This window comes from Sus scrofa, chromosome 13 (genome assembly GCF_000003025.6).
Source record: "Sus scrofa isolate TJ Tabasco breed Duroc chromosome 13, Sscrofa11.1, whole genome shotgun sequence".
Taxonomy (NCBI): Eukaryota; Metazoa; Chordata; class Mammalia; order Artiodactyla; family Suidae; genus Sus; species Sus scrofa.
This window is the reverse complement of record NC_010455.5, coordinates 122,943,799-122,963,873: the sequence shown is the minus strand read 5'-3', so window position 1 is coordinate 122,963,873 and position 20,075 is coordinate 122,943,799. Positions and strand designations below refer to the sequence as shown.

Sequence of the window (20,075 nt, the reverse complement as noted above, 5' to 3'; positions counted from 1 at the left end):
GCTAGGGGTCAAATTGGAACCATAGCCACCAGCCTACACCACAGCCACAGCACTACCAGGTCCGAGCTGCACCCATGACCTATGCCATACCTTGTGGCAACACTATATCCTTAACCCACTGGACAAAGCCAAGGATCAAACCTGCATCCTCATGAATGCTAGTCGGGTTCTTAACCTGCTGAGCCACAATGGGAACTCCAAGTCTTCCATAATTCTGATAAATTTTAAATGTCTAGCATATAATTATTAAAGATAAAATGTAATTATAATTTTATGGTACATTATTACTATTTTATAGTGTATTTTTACCATACTATATCATGGGCATTCTTTATTCTAGAATGATGGGTAAATCATTTCAGGTTGTCTGTAAAATAAGGATGATCGCATCCACCCCCCTACTCCAGAGGCATTAAAAAGATACAGATATAGATTAAAATTTGTAAAGTGTGTTGAGTTTCTTAGATGAAAACACCACGATGTAATGTACCATGCTATATGGTTATAACATACATGGAGTTGATTTTAACAGTGTTGAATGATTCTATTACTGGTTTCTTTTGAGACATTACTGAAATGTTTTTTAAAACATTCTGAGTCCCCAGAGAGAAAGCATTACGGCTACCTTAACGTAGTTTGTGTAATACTCTTAGATTTCAGCTGCCTCTCTGTGTTCCCCACAGGCAAATACGTGTATCAGCCAATGACCCCCGTGGAACAGCTTCCAAGCACTGAGATTCCTGCGAAGCCTCGGGAGCCCACAAACACCATTCAGATCTCTGTCTCCCTCACTGAACACTTTCTGAAATTTGCATCTGTCTTCCAGCCTCCCCTTCCCCCTGACTCACCAAGGTACTGTATGATCTCAGACCTCTTTATTGACAACTATCAGGTTAAATGTATTAATGGGAAGATGTGCTATGTGCAGAAGCAGCCGGCGCCACATTCCCACAAAATGAGCCCTGAGGAGGTCTCTGCACACGATGCCTTAATTTCAAAAGAGAGCAATACGCCAAAAATAGATCATTGCTCTTCTCCCTCAAGTTCTGAGGACTCTGGGATAAATGCCATCGGGGCTCACTATGTGGAATCGTGTGATGAGGACACAGAAGAAGGAGCCGAACTGAGTTCAGAGGAAGATTACAGTCCGGAGAGCAGCTGGGAACCGGACGAGTGCACCCTCCTGTCCCCCTCGCAGTCTGATCTGGAAGTGATTGAAACAATAGAAACCACCGTGTGAGGGTCCAGGCTGGAAGCCGGGTCCTCTGATCCATGCTGAGCTTTTGTACTTTTGTCTGATGGATCCTTTTCCACTGCAGTCAGTGTTTTCTACCCTCTCTAGCAACCATAGCAGTTCAGTGGTCTGCTGATTTAGCTTCACTTTTAAATTAGTCTTATAACTAAGGCATTCTTTTTCTTATACATGGTTTTCTTTTGTATCTTGACTTTCTTTTTATGTAGCATCTGGTGTCATGAATTGTGACCCAGCCTTAATTTCACTGGGAACTTTGAAAGCAGTGAAGCGATGATCACAGAGCATCGTGGATCGGGTTGAGGAGCTGCCCAGAGTGAAGGAGGCACTATTTTCTCAGTAGCCAGTTCTTTGCAGAACAGCTCTTTGGCATTCCTTGTGGCGAGCTGACAGGCACCGCCACCCCACTAGTCCCATGTGGAGACTGGTTCACGTGACCCCTTGAGGTGTGCACTGGTAGATGCTGCTCTGTCCCTGTCCCTGTCTCCCCACCGCCTGCACTGGGTTTGGGCCAGTGTGACCTCAGCTTGCTTCTAGGAGGTCACTGGAGGCCAGCTTGGCCCCTAGTAATGCACAACCTCTGTGACCTGGGGCTGAGCTAGACCTCACTTCAGAAGAAATGACGTCTCTAATTTCATGCTCAATCCAGCATTAGCTGAGTGCCTGCACTCTTCAGGGTGCTGTGGGGATGCACAGTGAATAAGGCCCGCCTCCCAGCATCCATGGATCATAGTCCAGTAGGGACAGAAACCTGTGCAGGTGATGGGACCCAGAGTGCCCTGGGGACTCAGGGGAGGGAGAGAGGTGCTTGGCTTGGGCTATCTGGGGAGAGTGGTGTAGCTGGCCTTTGGGGTGAGTTCCCCAACATTTTAAATAAGTTTTGAAAATTGTTCTTCAAGTCTGGGGAAAACTTTAGGAAGCTATATAGGTATTATATTTAAGAGGCAGCCACATCTAATGTCTTAAGAAAAAAAATCAAGAATAGTTTTAGTTAGCATGGAAATGCTAAAGACAGCAGTCCTTTAGGGATTAGGAATGAATCTAATAGGTTTGATTAATTCTGCTTCATTTGGTTGTATGAAGCATTAGAATGGCTTAGGTGAGATATGAATTAGAATTCAGTATGATGCATGGACTTTTTTATGCAAATGCAAAAGCAGTTGAAATAGTTCGCTGCTAAATCAGGAGAAAATATTTTGTGTAATATTCACTTTATTACAGTAATATTCATGGTCTGTTGTATGTTCTCTTTTCCTACACACATAAAGTAGTGAATGATTGTTATTTAGCTCTCTTCAGAATCCTGCTCCTGATAGCCATTTGTAACAGGTGTTCTTGTGTGAGTCAGTTAGCTGCCATTTCTCCAAGTGTACTGGCTGTTAAGCATAGTTAGGAATCCAGGAAATTTAAAATATGGCCCAAATGGAACCAGAACTATCAAAGTGGGAGAGAGAGAACTACTTCTCATACCCTCACTGTCCACGAGTGTGCGCCCATGGCATTTTCTCCTGCTCTGTCAGCATGTGACACGTCTGTTCTATGTCAGGGTTTATGTTTTAAGAAAGAAGAGGCCCGTTCACTGAGGGCTCCGCTTGGCATCCTTCACCAATCACTGTAGGCAGAACCTGCTTTCCGAGTTGTATGTGTAGTTCAGGTGAGCACCTAGAGCATTTTGTTAGGTTTAGGTGCCCCGAACATCCGCAGGGTTTGGAGAGTGAAGTGTGTGTGCTCCTTTGAGGACAGGTTGAGTTAACACTTCCTGTGAGGGTGAGAGTACAGCCAGCATGAAGTTCCCACCTCGTAGCACATGAAGACTCAACAAGTCAAACTGAGAAGGTGGGTGGGTAGCAGAGCTCCAGGGCCATTGGGGCCCAGGAGAGACAGCAGAGGTGGGTGTGGGGAGAGGGGTGTAGGGACAGACAGCTGATGAGCCCAGCCCGGGGCTCTCAGTGCCACCTGCCTGCCTGGGATTGAGCAGCCAGCTGGAGGCAGCTTGGAAGCTGAGTGCTTGGGAGCCATGGCAAGGCCAGGGGCCTGTCTATACCTAGCCCTGTGTGAGCTCATTGCATCCTCTATGTGGAAACATAGAGGGTCTTCTCTTTCTACACCATTGCCACCACTTCTCTCCTCTGTCCGTTAATCTAATTGGAGTCAACCACCAGAGCTCCAAAGCCATGGAATCCATGGGCACAGGGCCCTGTTTCTGAGGCCAGCTGGGTCAGGGTTGGGCCTTTTATCAGTGTAATATCTGTGACTTTTGCCTAGGTTCCTGTTTTCTAAACTCCTGAACTGCCATTCAGATTAACCACAATTTTAATGGAATTTTTGGATTTGACACTGGTTGATGATCACTTTAAATATTTGCACAATCTCTTTATAATTGAAAACTCACTAAGCTTCACTTACTACTATTTTATAGAATTGGAGATGTTCCATTGGATTCTAAATATCAGATGTTCCTGGATCTCAAAATAGCCTTTTCTAAATAAGCACAAGCAAGATTTTTTTTTGTTGTTCTAGCACTGTTAATATTAATAAGTCTCTGAAAATCATGTATGATTGACCAGAATTGTTTCCTTATGCTTGCATTCCAAGAACAACTGATAAGGATATAAAAATATATAGTTTCAACTTAAATTCTAGGCCTATTCTGTTCTATATTACATGAAAGAGTTTCTCGGTAATCCTGATATTATATTGCTCCTTTGTATAAACATATTTATAGGCACTTTAGAGAATGTTTAGACTGCAGTGTGTATTATAGACATTGAACACAGTCATGTTAAATAGGCTTTTGATTAATACTTGTACACTGAGAGATATGAAAGCTTTATAATTTGGATCATATAGTACATGCTGACTTGGGGCAAAGAGTTGGGCTATGGGAATGGAAAACTGCTTTCTTGGGCTTTTGTCAAAAACTGGCACCATTCCCACTTTTTGAAAGTTGAGATGAAAGCTGTTAGGGAGAAGATACAAAGTAAGTGCTGTGTGGAATTTAGCTTTCTTATCTGACCAAGATTTCTTTTAGAATTTTCAAGTTTCACATATGTTCATGATTTTTCTGAGAAATGACAAAGCTTTTAAAATGCTTTTGTAGTTATAACTATTTGGTACATTAACCATTGAAACTTTACAGTCAAATCTAGGTATTTTCAAGATTTGAAATGCAAATTTGAGGAAAACCCTGAAGAAAAACAGTTGCTTTCCTGGAAGTGGAAGACCTGTGGTTCCAGGTAATGCAGTACAAAATGAAACAAAAAATACAATCACCAAAACCAGAACAAAACCATGAACTTGTTTTCCTGAAGTATGTTTTGGATTTGATCTAGGATTGATTTTTACCTTGGGAGTAGTGGTGTTATTTCTTAACCTCTTCTTCCTGGCCTATTTGAAACATCAGTTTTTCACATGTCATATGCACATTTCTCTATATGGGTCATAGGATGCAACCAGGTAATTTAGAAAGCTGTCAAAGATCCAGCTAGGTTCGATGATACAGATACTTCTGGGCAAGAGAAAAACACAAAATAATATTTATACAGTCAACTCTTGGTTTTCCATCTGGTTTGCAAAATTTTATTGACATGTTTTGGATGTTTACATGAGGAAAAAGTTTTCTTGGGTTTTCTTTCCTATTTCCCACTCCAGAGGATGTGTGAGCATCGATAAGGAGACCCGTTGTATTTTGGGCATTTCTGTAAGTGTGTGTTTGTCTCTTCCCGTGGAGGGGATGAGAAAGAAGTGGGAGTTCTCTGCACTTTATCAGTGCTGTAAAGTCCAGGGAGGTCAGCTCCTCACGTCCAGACGTAAGTATAGGAGCACTTCCCAAAACTAATTTTGCAATGATTTACCTTCAGAAAATTTCACATGTCATTGCTCCCTTTCATTATCATGGATAATTGAGAGTTGACTGTATTGGGAAAGGGCCGTGTTTCTGTTTGTGCTTTGAGTTCTTTTTTCTGTTAAGGTGGAGGCAGTGCTCTCTTAATAGTTGGAACAGGTCTGAAAGCAAATCATCACTAGAGGTTTTAATACTGAGCTCCCATATCATTGTGTTCATATGTATTCTTAAGGCTGTTCATATCTTGTAATATTCACTTACTGTGCTATTTTTAAAACCTGTCTATTTAAATGTTTTAAGCACAATGTTGATCCTTCTGTAATTTCCTAAAATTATATTGTTTTCCTACAAACAGCTCAACTTTCTTCTCTGTATAATACTTTAGGAAAATACTACCTTGTAAAATAAATGTGATTTTTTTCTTTTGTACCGGCACAAATACGATATTTTGGATTTTGGAATATCTTCTCTCCCCACTCACTTTTGGAGAGGTTCTGTCTGATGAAAATAATAATACAGTATGAACTACACAAAATCAAGAAGGTACATTTGCAAAATCTGAAACATTTACATCCAGGACTGACTGCGCTCAGAAACAAGTCGTTTACATCATTATCCCACTTGAACTTTACAAAAACTTAGTGCAGGTGTAATTACTGCTTCTGTAACATGCACTCACAGTCACCACTCATGATAACTGCCAGAACCCTGTACAGTAAGAATTATTTTGTGGGCTGCATTAGGTTTATATAATTAAAACTTAATCCCCCCACAAACGGTTTATTTAACACAAAGCTACAAGCTGTGTGCTCTGCTCTTACACCCCATGTAAGACAGTTGTGACTGCAGGTCAGGATCCAGGGAGGTCGCTCCCCTGAACAGCTGTGGGCATGCAGTCACTTGGGCACCAAAGCTCAGGGTTCAAGCCTCAATGTGGCAGATCCAGGAACTTAATTTTTGTATTCATACCAGGAAAAGAACAGCTTTGGGAGTTGGCTTTTATTGAATAACCCCATGGGGAATACTAAATGAATTTGCTTATCAGTAATAGGAATACTATCACCATTCATACTAATAATGACAGTTCAACTGCTGTCTTCCTGCCTCCACGAGTGGTTCTCACAGCAGCCCTCTGAGGGAGATTTCAGCATCCCCCTTTCACAAATCAGGTAAAGCACTCAAGAAGTAAACATTTTTGTAAGGTTGAAGGACCTCCTTTGCTTTTTTTTTTTTTTTTTTGGTCTTGTTTAGGGCCTCACCCATGGCATATGGAGGTCAAATTGGAGCTGCAGCCACTGGCCTACACCACAGCCACAGCAATGTGGGATCCAAGCTGCATCTTCAACCTACACCATAGCTCACAGCAATGCTGGATCCTGGATCCTTAACCCTCTGAGTGAGGCCAGGGATCGAACTCACCTCCTCATGGATGTTAGTCAGGTTCATTAACTGCTGAGCCATGATGGGAATTCCAAATCTAGACTCCTTTTTTTTTTTTTTTTTTTTTTTTTTTTTTTTTAGGGCCGCGTATGTGGCATATGGAAGTTCCCAGGCTAGGGGTCTAATCAGAGCTGCAGCTACCAGCCACAGCCAGATCCGAGTCTGTGACCACAGCTCACGGTAACGCCAGATTTTTAAACCACTGAGCAAGGCCAGGGATGGAACCCGCAACCTCATGGTTCCTAGTCGGATTCATTTCCACTGCGCCATGACTGAAACTCCTGGTTGAAGGACATTCTTCATAAAGTATTAAGGGAAAAAAAAACTAAGTAAACATTTTTGTCCAAAGTGGCACAATTTGTAAGTGGGAGTCGGACTTGAACCCAGTTACCTTGGCCATGGAGCTCCTGCTTTTTGCCTCTGCCTGCGTTGCAGCCCCTTTCCACTCTCAGGGTCTCTGGAGGCTGAGCCAAGAGGCTGGGAGTGAGCCAGGAGGAGAGCAGAGGGTACCGCTTCCTGTCCCCAACCCAGCAGAGGACGACGTCGTCCACTCACCTTCCCTCCACAGCCTGTGTTCCACCCGATGGACACACATACACACTCTTTCTGCAAATATCTCAGTGCTTTGATTTGGCCCTTGCTGCTTCTCTGTTTAATCACAGTTCTAGGCTACCTTTTCTGCCTTCACAAGATACCTTGTCTTTTAAAGTGACTTCTGCAGACAGCAAATCTCATCGGCTATATGTTCATGCTACTAATTTAACTCTCCACATAACTGCATGGCCATATTCTAGAAAGCATCACATTGTAGCAGCTTACAGATGCTGACTACACACACTTATTCTGCAGTAAACTTTAATTTAGCAACTCATTACAGTTCAGTCACTGGGAACTGGTAATGCCTTTAACCTTGGTGTCCCACCCCAGTTCTGTGCTGAATGAAGGTAAGACGACCTCAGGACTCAGGCTCACTGCGGAGGGGTTTAAGGAAGGGCAATTAGAAGTCAGATGGAATTCTTCCAAAACCAGGCATCTAAGGGAATTTGATGGAAATAGCAAGTGAAAGCCAAGGTAAAGTAAATATGCCTAGATATTAATGGTGTTTTTCTTTGCTTTTTGGAATTTCCCTAGTTTTCTGAAATGAATTGACATTACTATTAGAATCAGACACAAGCCCAGGAAGCTGTTTTGAAGATGGTGAGCCCAGGACAGTGAGCGCGGGTAGAGCCTGACCTTGCCCGTGAGTTCAGGCAGCAAGGTACCGACCTGCCTGGGGGAGGGATGAAAGGCCAGACCACAGAGTGTGTGTCCTGGAACCACCTGGCTTCCACAAGGAGTGACCTCAGTCCAACTGGAAGGGCCTTGGGCCAGTGGGTTGGAGAAAGGAGACGATTTGTTTCTCACTGTCTTTCTTAGTCTCCAGCCCCAAACTGTGTGCAGATTTGGAGAGGGGAGGTGAGAAAGCTTGGGCTGGGATGGGACCTTGTAGGCCTCTATGGCAGGTAGCCTCTCACCTAGTGTACCGTCCAGATGATTGATCCCAGGAAGGAGATCTGGAGCATCACTGCAAGATGGTGACAGAAAGGACCTCGTTGTGGTCCTGGAACCCCCCAGCATCTGAAGGGGGACTGAGCAAGCATTTCCCCAGACGTCACCTTACCTCTCAAACCCAGCAACTCTGTGTGGTGGGCAGGGCAGGATACTTTCATGAGTTCAAGGCCAAAGCACCCAAGAGCCAAGTCAACAATAAACGGAGGTGAGTCGCTATACACGGCAGGTACACAGCAGGGTCAGAGCCCCAAACCGCAGTTGATTCCAAATCCAGCTGGTGTCACCCTCGCGTGTGGAGTCCCTGCACTCACACCTGCCCCCTCCTGCTTAGTCCTGTTCCCACTGCCTCCCTCGCCTCTCTCTCCTCCCCACACCTGAAGCCCCGAGGCTGTCTGCTGCACTCCCATCCCCCAACCCCCAGGATAGCCCTGGCTCTAGGTGCGGGCATCCAGGGACCACAGCCCAGCCCTCCAGGCATCGCTCAATGCTGTGCTTGTTGTTAAGTCACTCTGGCTTTCTGCCCAGCCTGGCTTGGCCTTGACCCAGGTCTGGCCTGAGACTCAGATGAGACCCAGACACTTTTTAGGCTTGGGGTGGGGAGTGGTAATGTGTGCTGGATCTAAGAACTCTCTTGGGAATCAGCCTCAGATCTTAGTACTTCGGTATCAGCTGCTGCTGCCTCTCCTGTTCCCAGCCCTGCTGAAGTGGGGCCTTTGATACCGATCCCTTCCTGTGCTAAGTAGCAGTCATCACCCACTTCAGGCTGGCTTCCCAGGGCACTGAGTAGACTCTGACGACCCAGCCATGAACAAGCACCCCGTGTGGTAGACAGAGGGCTGAGTTTCCGCCTCCAGGTTTAGAATCTGCCTGTGTGAACTGTGGTGCCAGAATTTACCAAGCAAATGTAGGTACCCCCATGTATCAGCAGAAGGACCTGGAAGAGCCATCCCAGTGTATCCACGACACACGCCAGGGGCCTTTGGGTAGACCCTGTGCTGTGTCGGGAGAGGTGGGCTCACTGAGGCCTGGGTGGGATCTGCATAGGGATCCACAGATCCTGTTTTTCCTGGGGATCTAGAGCAATGAGAGGTGACTCTAGAGGACTTTGGAGCTGCACTGAGTATGGAGAGGACACCAGGGTTTCCCGAGGAACCCAGGCCCTAGGTAAACATGGGGGCCTAGACTGGGCATCTCTGGACAGGTCACTGGGAGGTCAGCACAAGATCAGTAGGTCCAACTAAATTCACTTGGGTCCTTTCAGATTACTGGGGTCCAAAACAGGTCAGTTCTTCCCCAGAGATTTCTCACCCCAACATTTTCAAGAGTCACAGGCAGTGAATTCCTGGAGCTGTAATGTGTTTCCTGAATCAAGCAGGAAATCATGTGGGCCGCATGTTTTGCCTGGTACAGCCACTCAGAACGGGAATGATGAGATCGGGAAGGGTCAGCAGAGGGGTGGATGAAGGGGGAATGTTGGCTGGAACTCATGTCAGGTGGGGGTACAGGTGGGATGATGGGCCAACTTGTTCGAGAGAAAAAAGCTCAGGTTGTGCAAGCCATGCCGTTCCCCAATTTGCTAGGGCCTGGGACATGGCCTTCCCAGACTCTTAGGACCAAACTCTGCCCTTTGAGGCAGACATAGCACAGAGTTCTGGGGGAACAGATGGCAGGTAGGAGTGGGGGCTACTGGCTCCACTCAATGATTGAGAAGTGTCCTCGTGTGAGGCAGAGGCCCGAACCCACCAGCAGCCTAACGGCAGGCTCCTGGCTGGGGCAGGAGCCAGAAGCCGGGGCCCGCGCACTGAGAGCTGGGAAGGGACCGTGCAGGGGCCTCTATGTGCGTCCTACCCATCCCACCGCTCCCCAAGCTGGAGACATTGATTCATTCACACAGGCAGGCATGTATTCAAAAGGTGTTACCTACACCCACCGTCTGACCCTGCCAAATCTCTCCTAAGTTTATACCCAACAGAAGTGCATGCATATGTCCACCAAAAGACAGGAAGAAGAATGGCATTGGGCCAGTACTGGAAACAACCCAAATGCCCATTAACAATAGAATAGCTAAGTTATGGTATATTCATACGGTGGAATACTACTTAGCAGAGAGAATGAATAACAGGGATAAGTCTACAAACAGAACTGCGGTGAAAGAAGCCACTTCCAAGAGTAAGTAGTGGATTTTATTTATATGAAGTTCAAAACAGGCGAAAACCGTGCTTTTAGGAGTCAGGATGTTGGTTAACTTGTAGGGTGTGTGGGTGGTGAACAGAGTTCAGGGGACGTCAGGGGTACAGTCATTTCTATTTGCCTGATCTGGGCGCAGGTTACATAGGTGTGTTCACTTTGTGAATTAACCCAGCTTTGCACATGCGGTTTGAGAACATTTCTGTGTATAAAAGGTTTACTTTAAAAAGACTTAGAAGATGCTGGCAGCTGGCTGTTCTCAGCACTGACTGTGCTGTGGGAGACACAGGAGTGCACTGGACATAGTCATGCCTTCAGGAGTGATGCAGACAGGAAAACACCCCAGCACGGAAACAAGGTGAGTCAAACTGCCACTTTCCTGGGGAAGTGGAGAAGGCTTCATAGCATCCTGGGGTGTGGAGGAGGCTGGTGGCAGACAGCCATGGATACCCCCGACAAGGGGGCTCCTGAGATGAACTGGAGCCCCCCTCCCCCAGTACACTAGGTTTTTCCTGCAGCCCTGGGTGCATGGCAGGCATCTGATGGGTGAGATGTACCTTTGGAAAAACATTTTCATCAGGCAGAACTGAGTGGAAACATACTGTTTCTAAAAGGATCCCCAAAGATCTGAATTATTTATTCACTGATGCATTCATCATTGATGAGGCCCCTGATGGCTTTCCTCTCCCAAAAACACCTTCCCCTCCACCTCCTACTCTGGTAGGCTCTGGTTGGTAACCCATTACCCCGCGTCACTTGGACCTTTGCTATGGACGGAGCAGATGCATCTTGAGGAGAGTTAACAGGCTTCCTCAGCTCACACATGAGCCTGTGGGGGGCTGTGCCTAGAAACTGGGGCTCCTGACCAGCAGCCCATGGCCTTTCCCAGCAGTCAGTTTTGCCTTCTGTGGAGAACTGGGCAAGATTCCATCCCCACCCCCACATCAGGAAGGAGGATGCTCAGCTGAAGCTGGGAGCTGAGTAACCATTTTCAGATGGTTCTGTTTACCGGTTAAAGGAGAAACAGACTGTGATGGACAAGTTGCATTTTGGCCAATCAGAATCCCTCCCCTCTCCTCTGAGGACCCTGAGATCCTTTCCAAGGACCACCTCTCCCGCCCCCACGGGGGCAGCACAGGAGGAGCCTGCTCAGACCAGGGTACCTGCCCTCCCCAAGTGGTAGCTGATGGGTGTCTGGACCTCCCCTTTCCCAGCTCCTTCCTCTTACCACCTGTCCAAGCCTAAGGGTGGGCATGTGACCTGGAATTGCAGCTGGAGCTCAGCTGGGGCTGGAGCATGCTCAGAGCTGCTGCGCCTCAATCCTGGGAGGACACCCTCCCCTCTGCCCCCAGTGAGCTCCCATGGCCATGTCAGCAGAACTGCTGCTGCTGACAGCCTGGGTGTATTTCCAGAGACGTCTCTCCCCTTCAGAAGTGGGACCTGACGTCCCTGCAGAGTAGAACATGGACTAAGTGCCACGAGGTGGGGGTGGACAGGGACTGGGCCCAGCACTGCCCAGCCCTGGAGTCGGTTTCTCAGCCACCCTTAGATGAGACAAGAGGGCTCGTCAAATCCAATCCAGAAGGCATGACCTGGATATGCAGCTGCTGTCATTTATGCAATAGTGCTGTGACTGGAATGACAAGTTAAAGAACTCTTGGGGACGATAAACTGGGCAGGGGGCTGCAGGAGAGTGCTTTGCTGGTGTTTACCGGCCCTCTTTTGAGCAGGGCTCAGGTGCCCTGTAAACTGCCTTGGCTCTTTATGGGCTGAAGGAGAGCAGGCAACCTCCACGTTTTGAGACTATCGAACCCCTTTGGCCTTTAGATTTGTCAAGAAATATTCTGGTACAGAATTTAGGGAGGTGGCATCACTGGCTCTGGGATCAGTTCAAATTTGTGCTTTGCCACCTTTTTTTTTTTTTTTTTTTTTCCTTGCTTTTTAGAGCCGAACCTGAGGCATATGGAGGTTGCCAGGCTAGAGGCTGAATGGGAGCTGCAGCTGCTGGCCTACACCACAGCAACGCCAGATCCGAGCCATGTCTTTCAACCTACACCACAACTCACAGCAACACCGGATCCTTAACCCACCGAGTGAGGCCAGAGATAGAACCTGAAATCTCATGGTTCCTAGTTAGATTAGTTTCTGCTGAGCCACAATGGGAACTCCCATTGCCACTTCTTGTGTGTCACCTTGGTTAAATTATCCCCCCAGTGTGAGCCTCAGCTTTCTCATCTGTAGAATGGGGTTAAGACTCGCATATGGCTGCGACAGGCATCCAATTGGTGCTCAGTTAACACTTGACCATGTCTCCCAGTGTGGCCTCCTCATGTCTTGGTCAGGAGATGGCAGCCTGTGCCACTGTTGGCAGGAGTTCTGTGCTAAGAGCTGAGTTAACATTTCTGGGGTGTTTGCCACATGCCTGCAATAGCACTGTGTGTTCACAGGTCCTGGCTCATTTAGTTTTTGCTGTATTTTATAAAAAAATCTAAAGCTGAGAGAGGTCAAGTGACTTGCTTGGGATCACAGCCTGGATGTGGCAGAAGCAAGATTTATCTTCTATTAAAAGTTGGATCTAGGGAGTTCCTTGGTGGCCTGGTGGTTAAAGGATTCACTGTTGTCACAGCTATGGCACAGGTTCGATCCTTGACCTGGCAACTTTACGCATTAAAAAAATAAGATTGTATCTAGTTTATACATCTGTTTCCTGTGAGTTGTTCTGGAAGGTTAGCAGTGACACACGTGAAGCACCCACCATGGGGCCTGGCCCCTAGAAGGTGCTTGCTAGTTCCTGGGCTGTTAAGTGCAGGTTTCAGGCCTGGAGCTGCCCGGTGGGCTCGTCCTCACAGGTGGTCTGAGGAGGCTGGGCAGCCTGAGTGAACTGCAAAGGGAGCAGCTGAGCCTGCGAGGTGGACACCTGGTCTCTGCATGTGTGTGAGCTCCTGTGATTGGTTCTAAAATATATGTACTCCCTGGGCTAAGAAATTGTACAAACACTGCTCTGGTAGCATAGTCCCTGTCAGGGGAGGGCCTGGGTGGGGGTGCTCTGGATGGAGCCTGTGATGCAGCTGCTCATTGAAGAAAAGCAGGGGTCTTGATTGTGAGCAATAGAACTGATGTGCGACAGGGTTCTCAACGTCCTTTATGACTTGATAGCGAGACAGCCAGCAGTCCTGCAGGGCTTAACAGGAGGCATGTATTGTTGGACACGGCACGTCTTACACTCAAACGGGTTTAGCATAAACACACAGAAAGGGAGGTGCCCCAGCCCCCTCAGGCCTTTCCCTGCCTCCAACGCAGGTTTCAGCTGTGCTGCAGCCCAGTGCCCACAAGTCCCGACTGTGCTGGTCCTGGTCCCAAAGGCAGCAGGAGGTGACAGCCCTCAGTGTTGGCCACCAGCTGGAGGAGATCAGGTGTGACAGGCTTGGAACGCCGCCTGCGGGGGCTCCGCCTCTTCTCTACGCTTCAGGGGAAACTGAGACCATCCCAAAAGGCAAAACACATTTTCTTAAATAACTGGATGGAGATATGTGACAATCATTTGCTTAGGAGGCAAAACAATCAACCAGTCTGGTGCTGATGCTGCGGCAACATCAGGAAGAGATGGAGTCTCGGGCTGGTGAGCAGGCCAGCAGGGCGCGGCCCCAGGAGAGGCTTCAGTCCTCGGTCACAGGCGGAGGAATGAGCTGCAACTGGAAGTTCTCCTTCTGGAAGATGCTGTTGAAGGCTGGGCCACTCTGGGAGCCACCAAACGGCCTGCAGCTCTCGCCGCTGCGGTTCTGGGAGAGCTCTGTAAGGAGAGCCAGCTGCAAAAGGAGGGGATACACATCAACGGAGGCGAGGGGGACAGAGGGTCCAGGAGGGGGACAGGAACATGGGGGCGGATTCCCCTAGGGGCCTTGCCACACAGGAGAGGGGGCACGACCAGGTGTGGGCCCCAGATCTGGATCTCACTAACAAGCCACGGTGATTGTGCACAAGTTCACATCGTTTTGTACGGCCTTAATTTCCTCCTCTAATGGCGATAAGGCTGGACAGGATAAGTCCCGCGGGCACATCAAACTGCGATGTTGACTAGGGAGAGCTGTCCCGTCCAGCACCTCCCGGGTGCCCTCCTGGGAGAGCCTGTGACCCTGTTGCCTGCCTTCCCTCCCCTGCACCGAGCTTCTCTCCTCCCCGCTCAGCTCACTCCACACTTGTCCCCTCTGCACATCCTCCTGGGCTGAGGGACATCACAGGCTCCAACCCCCCTCCTCTTAACCCGACAGCGCCACACAGACGCCCAGCTGCCGCTTCCGATGCAGGGGTTCCCAGGAAGCTCCCAGAGGCTACCTTCTCCTCTATGTGGCCTCCCTGTTCCCAGCTCTCTGTGTCCACCAGTGACCCCAGCGACACCCTCACTCTGTCAGAGGCTCAGTTCTAGAATACCTACCGCGGAGGAGAGAGTGTTCACCCAGCCTCTTGGAACAGGCTCAGCCCACTCCTTGGACCTCAGTGGCTCCTTTCTACAAAAGGACAGAGCCCACTGGCCTAGCTCTCAAGATGCCTTTGGCGGTCGGTGGAGAGAGGACTGCTGCGCCTGAGGGCCTTCACCTGGGGGCAGGGCAGCTGTGAGGCTGGGCCATCGAGCATGCCGGGGTGGGCCTGCCTGGGCTGGCCTCCAGGCCAGGAGCCCGCCGTGCTTCTAGCAGCCCCAGGTACCTGCGCGGGGGGGGGGCCTTCACACCCGAATCATGGCTGATCCTCCACAGCCACCCTCTGGGTAAAAATCCCAGAGTCCTGAGACATTAAGTAACTCACCCTGGGTCACCCAGCCGTGAGTGCCGCCGTGAGTGCCGCCGTGGGACGCAAACTCTGTCCCTGTGACAGTTTCTGCCCCGTGGAGCTGCCTACAGTTCTACCTTCTCTGAGGTAACTTTTGTGTCACCTGCTCTCTCTCCACCTCCCCTGCCAGGGGCTCTGTCTTCTAGCTGTTTTCTGACCTCTGGCAAGGGTTCTCCCCTCAACCCACCCCCACCCAGGCAGAAGGCTCACACGTGTCTGTCACTTCTGCTTAAAACTCACTTCCAATGGCTGAGGTAACTGGGGAGACATCTGAAGGCTCCTTGGTTTAAAGTGACAATTTGTCTAAATCAACCCAGTGCCTGGTCCTGGCTCAGACTCATGGCTGTGGTCCAACGCACAGTTCATAACACTGGCTGGAAAGCTCCAACTGCCAGCTCCCTGCAGGGACTTCCACTGCCACCCAAGCAGGTTACAGAGAGGTGTCCTCCTCCGCTCAAGCCCCACCTGCGCCACTTCCTGTTGCTCTCACCCTCTCGGCTGCCCGTCAACCTGTGGACCTCTCTGTAAGGACTATTATGTACAATGCTATATAACAGGACAGGTGATAGATGCTACATAAATCTAAAATTTGTTCACATTCAGACACTGAAGCAGATCAACCACAAAAATACATATATTTAGGGCCACATCTGCAGCTTATAGAAGTTTCCAGGCTAGGGGTCGAATCAGAGCTACAACTGCTGGCCTAGCCATAACCACAGCTACAAAACAGCTCATGGAAATGCCGGATCCTTAACCCACTGAGTGAGGCCAGGGATAGAACCTACGTCCTCAGGAGTACTAGTCAGGTTTGTTACTGCTAGGCCACAATAGAAAATATTGTCTGTGCGGAATTCCTATTTTCCAAGAAAAAGAGAGGTTTTTGTGTTCTACTTTGGTAACTTGGTGTTCTGGAAATCTGTGAGTCCTGAAAATAATAGCTCAACAGTTTGAAGCAGCAGACCTTCAAATAGAAGGCCTAGAAACCCAGCTCCTGGGATGGAGTGGGGCTGAGGCTGGGAAGGGATGGAGGCAATGATGCCAGTTCAATAAAGCTGCCTGACTGCATCCAGGAGGCCCCTGGAGAAACCTCCTGGAATAAAGCCTAGATCAGCTCTCAGAAAGGGAACGCCATTTTTCCTCTGAGCTGCCAGCAACCTGGCAGGTGCATGGGGAGCAGGAGAAGGGAGTCTAGGCATAGAAACAGAGCACAAAGGCAGTCTGTGTAAACTCAAAGAAAAGCTCAGGGAACAGATTTGGCCTGGCTAGAATTTAGGGGTGACTTGGGGAGAGGAGGTGACAGAGTTGGAATTCCACTTCTAGGTGATGGAGAGTCAGGAAAGTGTTTTAAGCAAGGGGTTAAATTAATGACTTTTGGGTGTGGAGATGGTACATAAGTAGCAACCTGGACAAGAGACTCTGTGAGTTGGAAAGAAAGGGGAGACCCAGGAGATGCATAGGAGATGCCTGCTGAGTGGGCTCTCCCTATGACTGAGTGGATGGGTGGGAGAGAGGAGCTCAGAGTCCTGGCAGGTTCCTCCTCTGGGTGACTGGATGACAGAGGGTGCCAGCTGGAGACAGGCACGATCAAGCAACAGCAGGTTGGGAAAGTTAGTAAGGGCACTTCTGAAGTGCCTGTGGGACCCCTAGACTGAGGTTGTGGCCTATTGCAGCCTTCCAAATTTGTACTCTTCTACAGTTACAGGATTCCAGCAGTCTTGGCCTATGGCCTTTTGGAATCAAGACCAATTTCCCCAGTGTCCACTGCAGTTAGGTATGGTCACATGTCTAAGTTCTGGACAAAGGAGGTAAGTGAAAGTGTGTGTACAATTTCTAGGCACTGTCCTTAAATAGAGGGCTTATAGTCTTCCTTCTTGTCCTCTGCCTTGCTGGAAGGAATGCAGATGTGATGGCTGGAGCTGGGGCAACCATGCTGAGCCACATGAGTATAAGCCCTATGTTAGGGATGGCAGAGCCACAAGGGAGAAGAGAGGTTCATGGATGGTCAGTCCCCAGTGATGCCTGCATTTATAATTCTATCTTAGTTAAGCCACTGCTATTTAGCATTTATCTTTCATGGCCAAACCAAATTAAACCAATGCAGATGTCCTTCAGAGTCTGGGACTGCGCTTAGGGCAGATTTGGCAGTTGTCATTATAAACAAAGACTCATGAGGGATGAGGCTTATGCCTGCTCTCTTGGGAGGCAGTCCTAGCACAGATGCCCTTCTGTGTCCTCCCTGGGCTCAGCGCTCCACACGGCAGTAACAGGGACAACAGAGATGCCAGGGCACTGCACAGACTGAGGAAGAAGAGACTGGAGCGAGGATGTGAGGACACTCTGTTACCAAAAGAGTAATTATAAATAGAGAAACAAAAATGTAAACAACCATACAAACATTACCCTGGAACTTCCTCGGTAGAGATGACAAAGCTGATCGAATGCTTGGATTTGCTGTGGATCCAGAACAGGTTCTGAGATGGCCTGAGAAATCAAAAGCAGTAAGGTTAATAACACCCGTGGGCAGTCTCTGTTTGGTCAACGGTGAAGCAGGATGTGGTGCTTCCTTCACTTTTCTGAAGAAAACCCATGCCACCAGCAACCGGTACTTTCCTGCACATTAGTTAGAAGTGAGCGTGTCCCTCCGCAGAGCCCTGGCGCCAGCCCCAGGCCGACCTCTCCATGGCTCCTTCCCGTGTGGCCTTGAGATCTTCTATACTCACGAGTGTCCTTCAGGGCTTCCCTGTCCCCCTCTGCCTGTAGGATGCAGAGTAACTCATCTCCTCCCGGCCCTGCACCCCCATATTCCTCGCTGAATACAGCCAGCAAAGACGCCCCTTCTTTGTGCTGGTGGTAGTGGGGAAACACTGTCAATGAAAAATCAGGTCATTTTCCTGCCTCGTAAAGCTGGTAGCCGCCTGCGGGCTAACGTGCTTCTCCAGCACTCTTGCTCTGCTCCACAGGCTACTGTGCCAACACTGTGGTCCTACGCTCGGGGGAGCCCAGCTCACAGCTGGAGGAGGAGATGGGATCCTGGCAGAGGCCACCTTAGGCTTTGGAGTCAGAGGTGAATTGCAATGCCAGTCCTAATCCTGACCTGCTATGTGACCTTAGGCAAGTCACTGCTCTGACTTGGGAGGTTACTGAATACCAAATTAGATGAGATTTTTTTTTTTTTTTGCCGTTTAGGGCCGCACCCGTGGCATATGGAGGTTCCCAGGCTAGTGGTCGAATCAGACCTGTAGCCGCTGGCCTACACCACAGCGGACACTCTAACATAAAGAAACTTTAAGAGGTTACATAAACTTAGGTTCCAGGAATGACTGAAGTCTTTTCCCCAAAATTTTCACACCCTTAGCGGGGAATAAAAACCTACTAACCAGAGAGACCTTCCAACTAAGAGAGAATGGAAATAAGCACTACCCCTGAAAGAAATCCTGCTAGTGGGTGTGATATTACCTCACAGCTTCATCTCCTAACTAGGTGGAAGGATCTGCTGCAACGGAGATAAGGAGGCTCACAACTCAGGGGCTTCGGGAACCCCACAGTGATACCCCAGAGACCAGCCCAGGGAACAGCTGCCTCAGTTCTTAAAAGCTCTCAGAGATGTGGGGGTGGCTGAGGGCAGTCCTGATCAGGGCAGCCTGACAGAGAAGAGGATGGACCTCAGGGGCCCCACTGTTCATTCAAGACTCACGCCTCTGGGTCTGCCAGACACGTGGAGGGATCATCCTCCTATATGAGAATGTTTAAACTTGCCGTGACAGTTTGAAAAACATGTCTCAATATAATTTGCTAGAAAAACGATCCTGTTCTTGGAGAGAAAGTATGTAGAATATCACACTTCCAATAGATACTAAGTGAGGTATGCAGGGGAATGATCTGAAGGTTTGAGAAATATATAAACAGAGCCTTAAACAAGCAAAACAGAACATATCATTGCTTTTGAGAGACTTAAAAATGGAAAGCATGGTCCTGTCCCTGATTTTCCACATCCCTCAGTATTGGCATGAACTGGGGAGCAGGGCAGGTTAAGGACAAGGACAACATGTGCCTTTCACTGGCCATTCAACACCTCAGCTATGGGGCCCACAGTCCATAGGACAGGAACCAGGCCACCCTGATCTTACCTTTGCTTATTCTCTGGCTACTCTGTGATGAAGTTTAATGAGGAAGATACAAAATGGAACCAAGTCAGGAATTGACTAGGTAAGGTGGCACTGGGTGGGGTGAGGGGTTTAAGGCAGGTTAATTAGAAAAAAGGTTGTAAAAGCCAAGCTGGAAAATGACAAAGCAGCAAGAGTGAGAAAAGATCTCTCCATATAGAAGTTTATATTTTATAAACTTCGCACCCAGATACCAAAACAAATACCACACCAAAAAAATTACAAGCCAAAATCACTGATGAACACAGACTCAAAAATATTCAACAAAATACTAGCAAACCAAATCCAACAATACATTGAAAGGGTCAGACCCCATGATCAAGTGGGATTCATCCCAGGGATGTAAGGATTCTTCAATATCCACAAATCAATCACATTACAAACTGAAGAATAAAAACCACGATTATCTCATTAGGTGCACAAAAAGCTTTTGACAAAATTCAACATCCATTTATGATAAAAAACGTCCCAGAAAGTGGGCACATCGGAAGCCTACCTCAAGATAATAAAGGCCACGTATGACAAACCCACAGCTAACATAATTCTCAATGTAAAAAGCTGAAGGCATTTCTGCCAAGATCAGGAACAAGACAAGGATGTCCACTCTTGCCACTTTTATTCAGCATAGTTTTAGAGGTCCTAGCCATGGCAATCAGAGAAGAAAAAGAAGTAAAGGAATCCAAATTGGCAAAGAAGAAATAAACTGTCACTGTGTGCAGATAACATGATACTATACATAGAAAATCCTAAAGATGCCCCCAGAAAACTACTACAGCTCATCCATGAATTCAGTAAAGTTGCAGGATACAAA

At 48.1% G+C, this 20,075-nt stretch overlaps 2 protein-coding genes across 6 annotated transcripts in view; one reads left to right on the top strand and one right to left on the bottom strand.

Moving 5' to 3' along the window:
* C13H3orf70 (chromosome 13 C3orf70 homolog) overlaps window positions 1–5,535 on the top strand; it is a 100,650-nt gene extending 95,115 nt beyond the window's left edge. The window contains exon 2 of the mRNA XM_021069978.1: window positions 684–5,535. Within this exon, the coding sequence (XP_020925637.1) occupies window positions 684–1,240 (557 nt within the window). The 3' untranslated portion in view covers window positions 1,241–5,535. The remainder of the gene's footprint in view (window positions 1–683) is intronic.
* The window catches only part of VPS8 (VPS8, CORVET complex subunit), a 259,945-nt gene continuing 250,118 nt past the window's right edge, over window positions 10,249–20,075 (bottom strand). For 4 of the 5 annotated variants that reach the window (XM_021069974.1, XM_021069976.1, XM_021069975.1 and 1 more), the window contains 2 exons: window positions 17,502–17,582; window positions 13,394–14,080 (listed from right to left, as the gene is read on the bottom strand). In XM_021069974.1, coding sequence (XP_020925633.1) covers window positions 13,931–14,080; window positions 17,502–17,582 — 231 coding nt within the window. In that variant the 3' untranslated portion in view covers window positions 13,394–13,930. Of the gene's footprint in view, window positions 14,081–17,501; window positions 17,583–20,075 lie in introns of all 5 variants that reach the window. The other variant, XM_021069973.1, reaches the window with a different exon arrangement.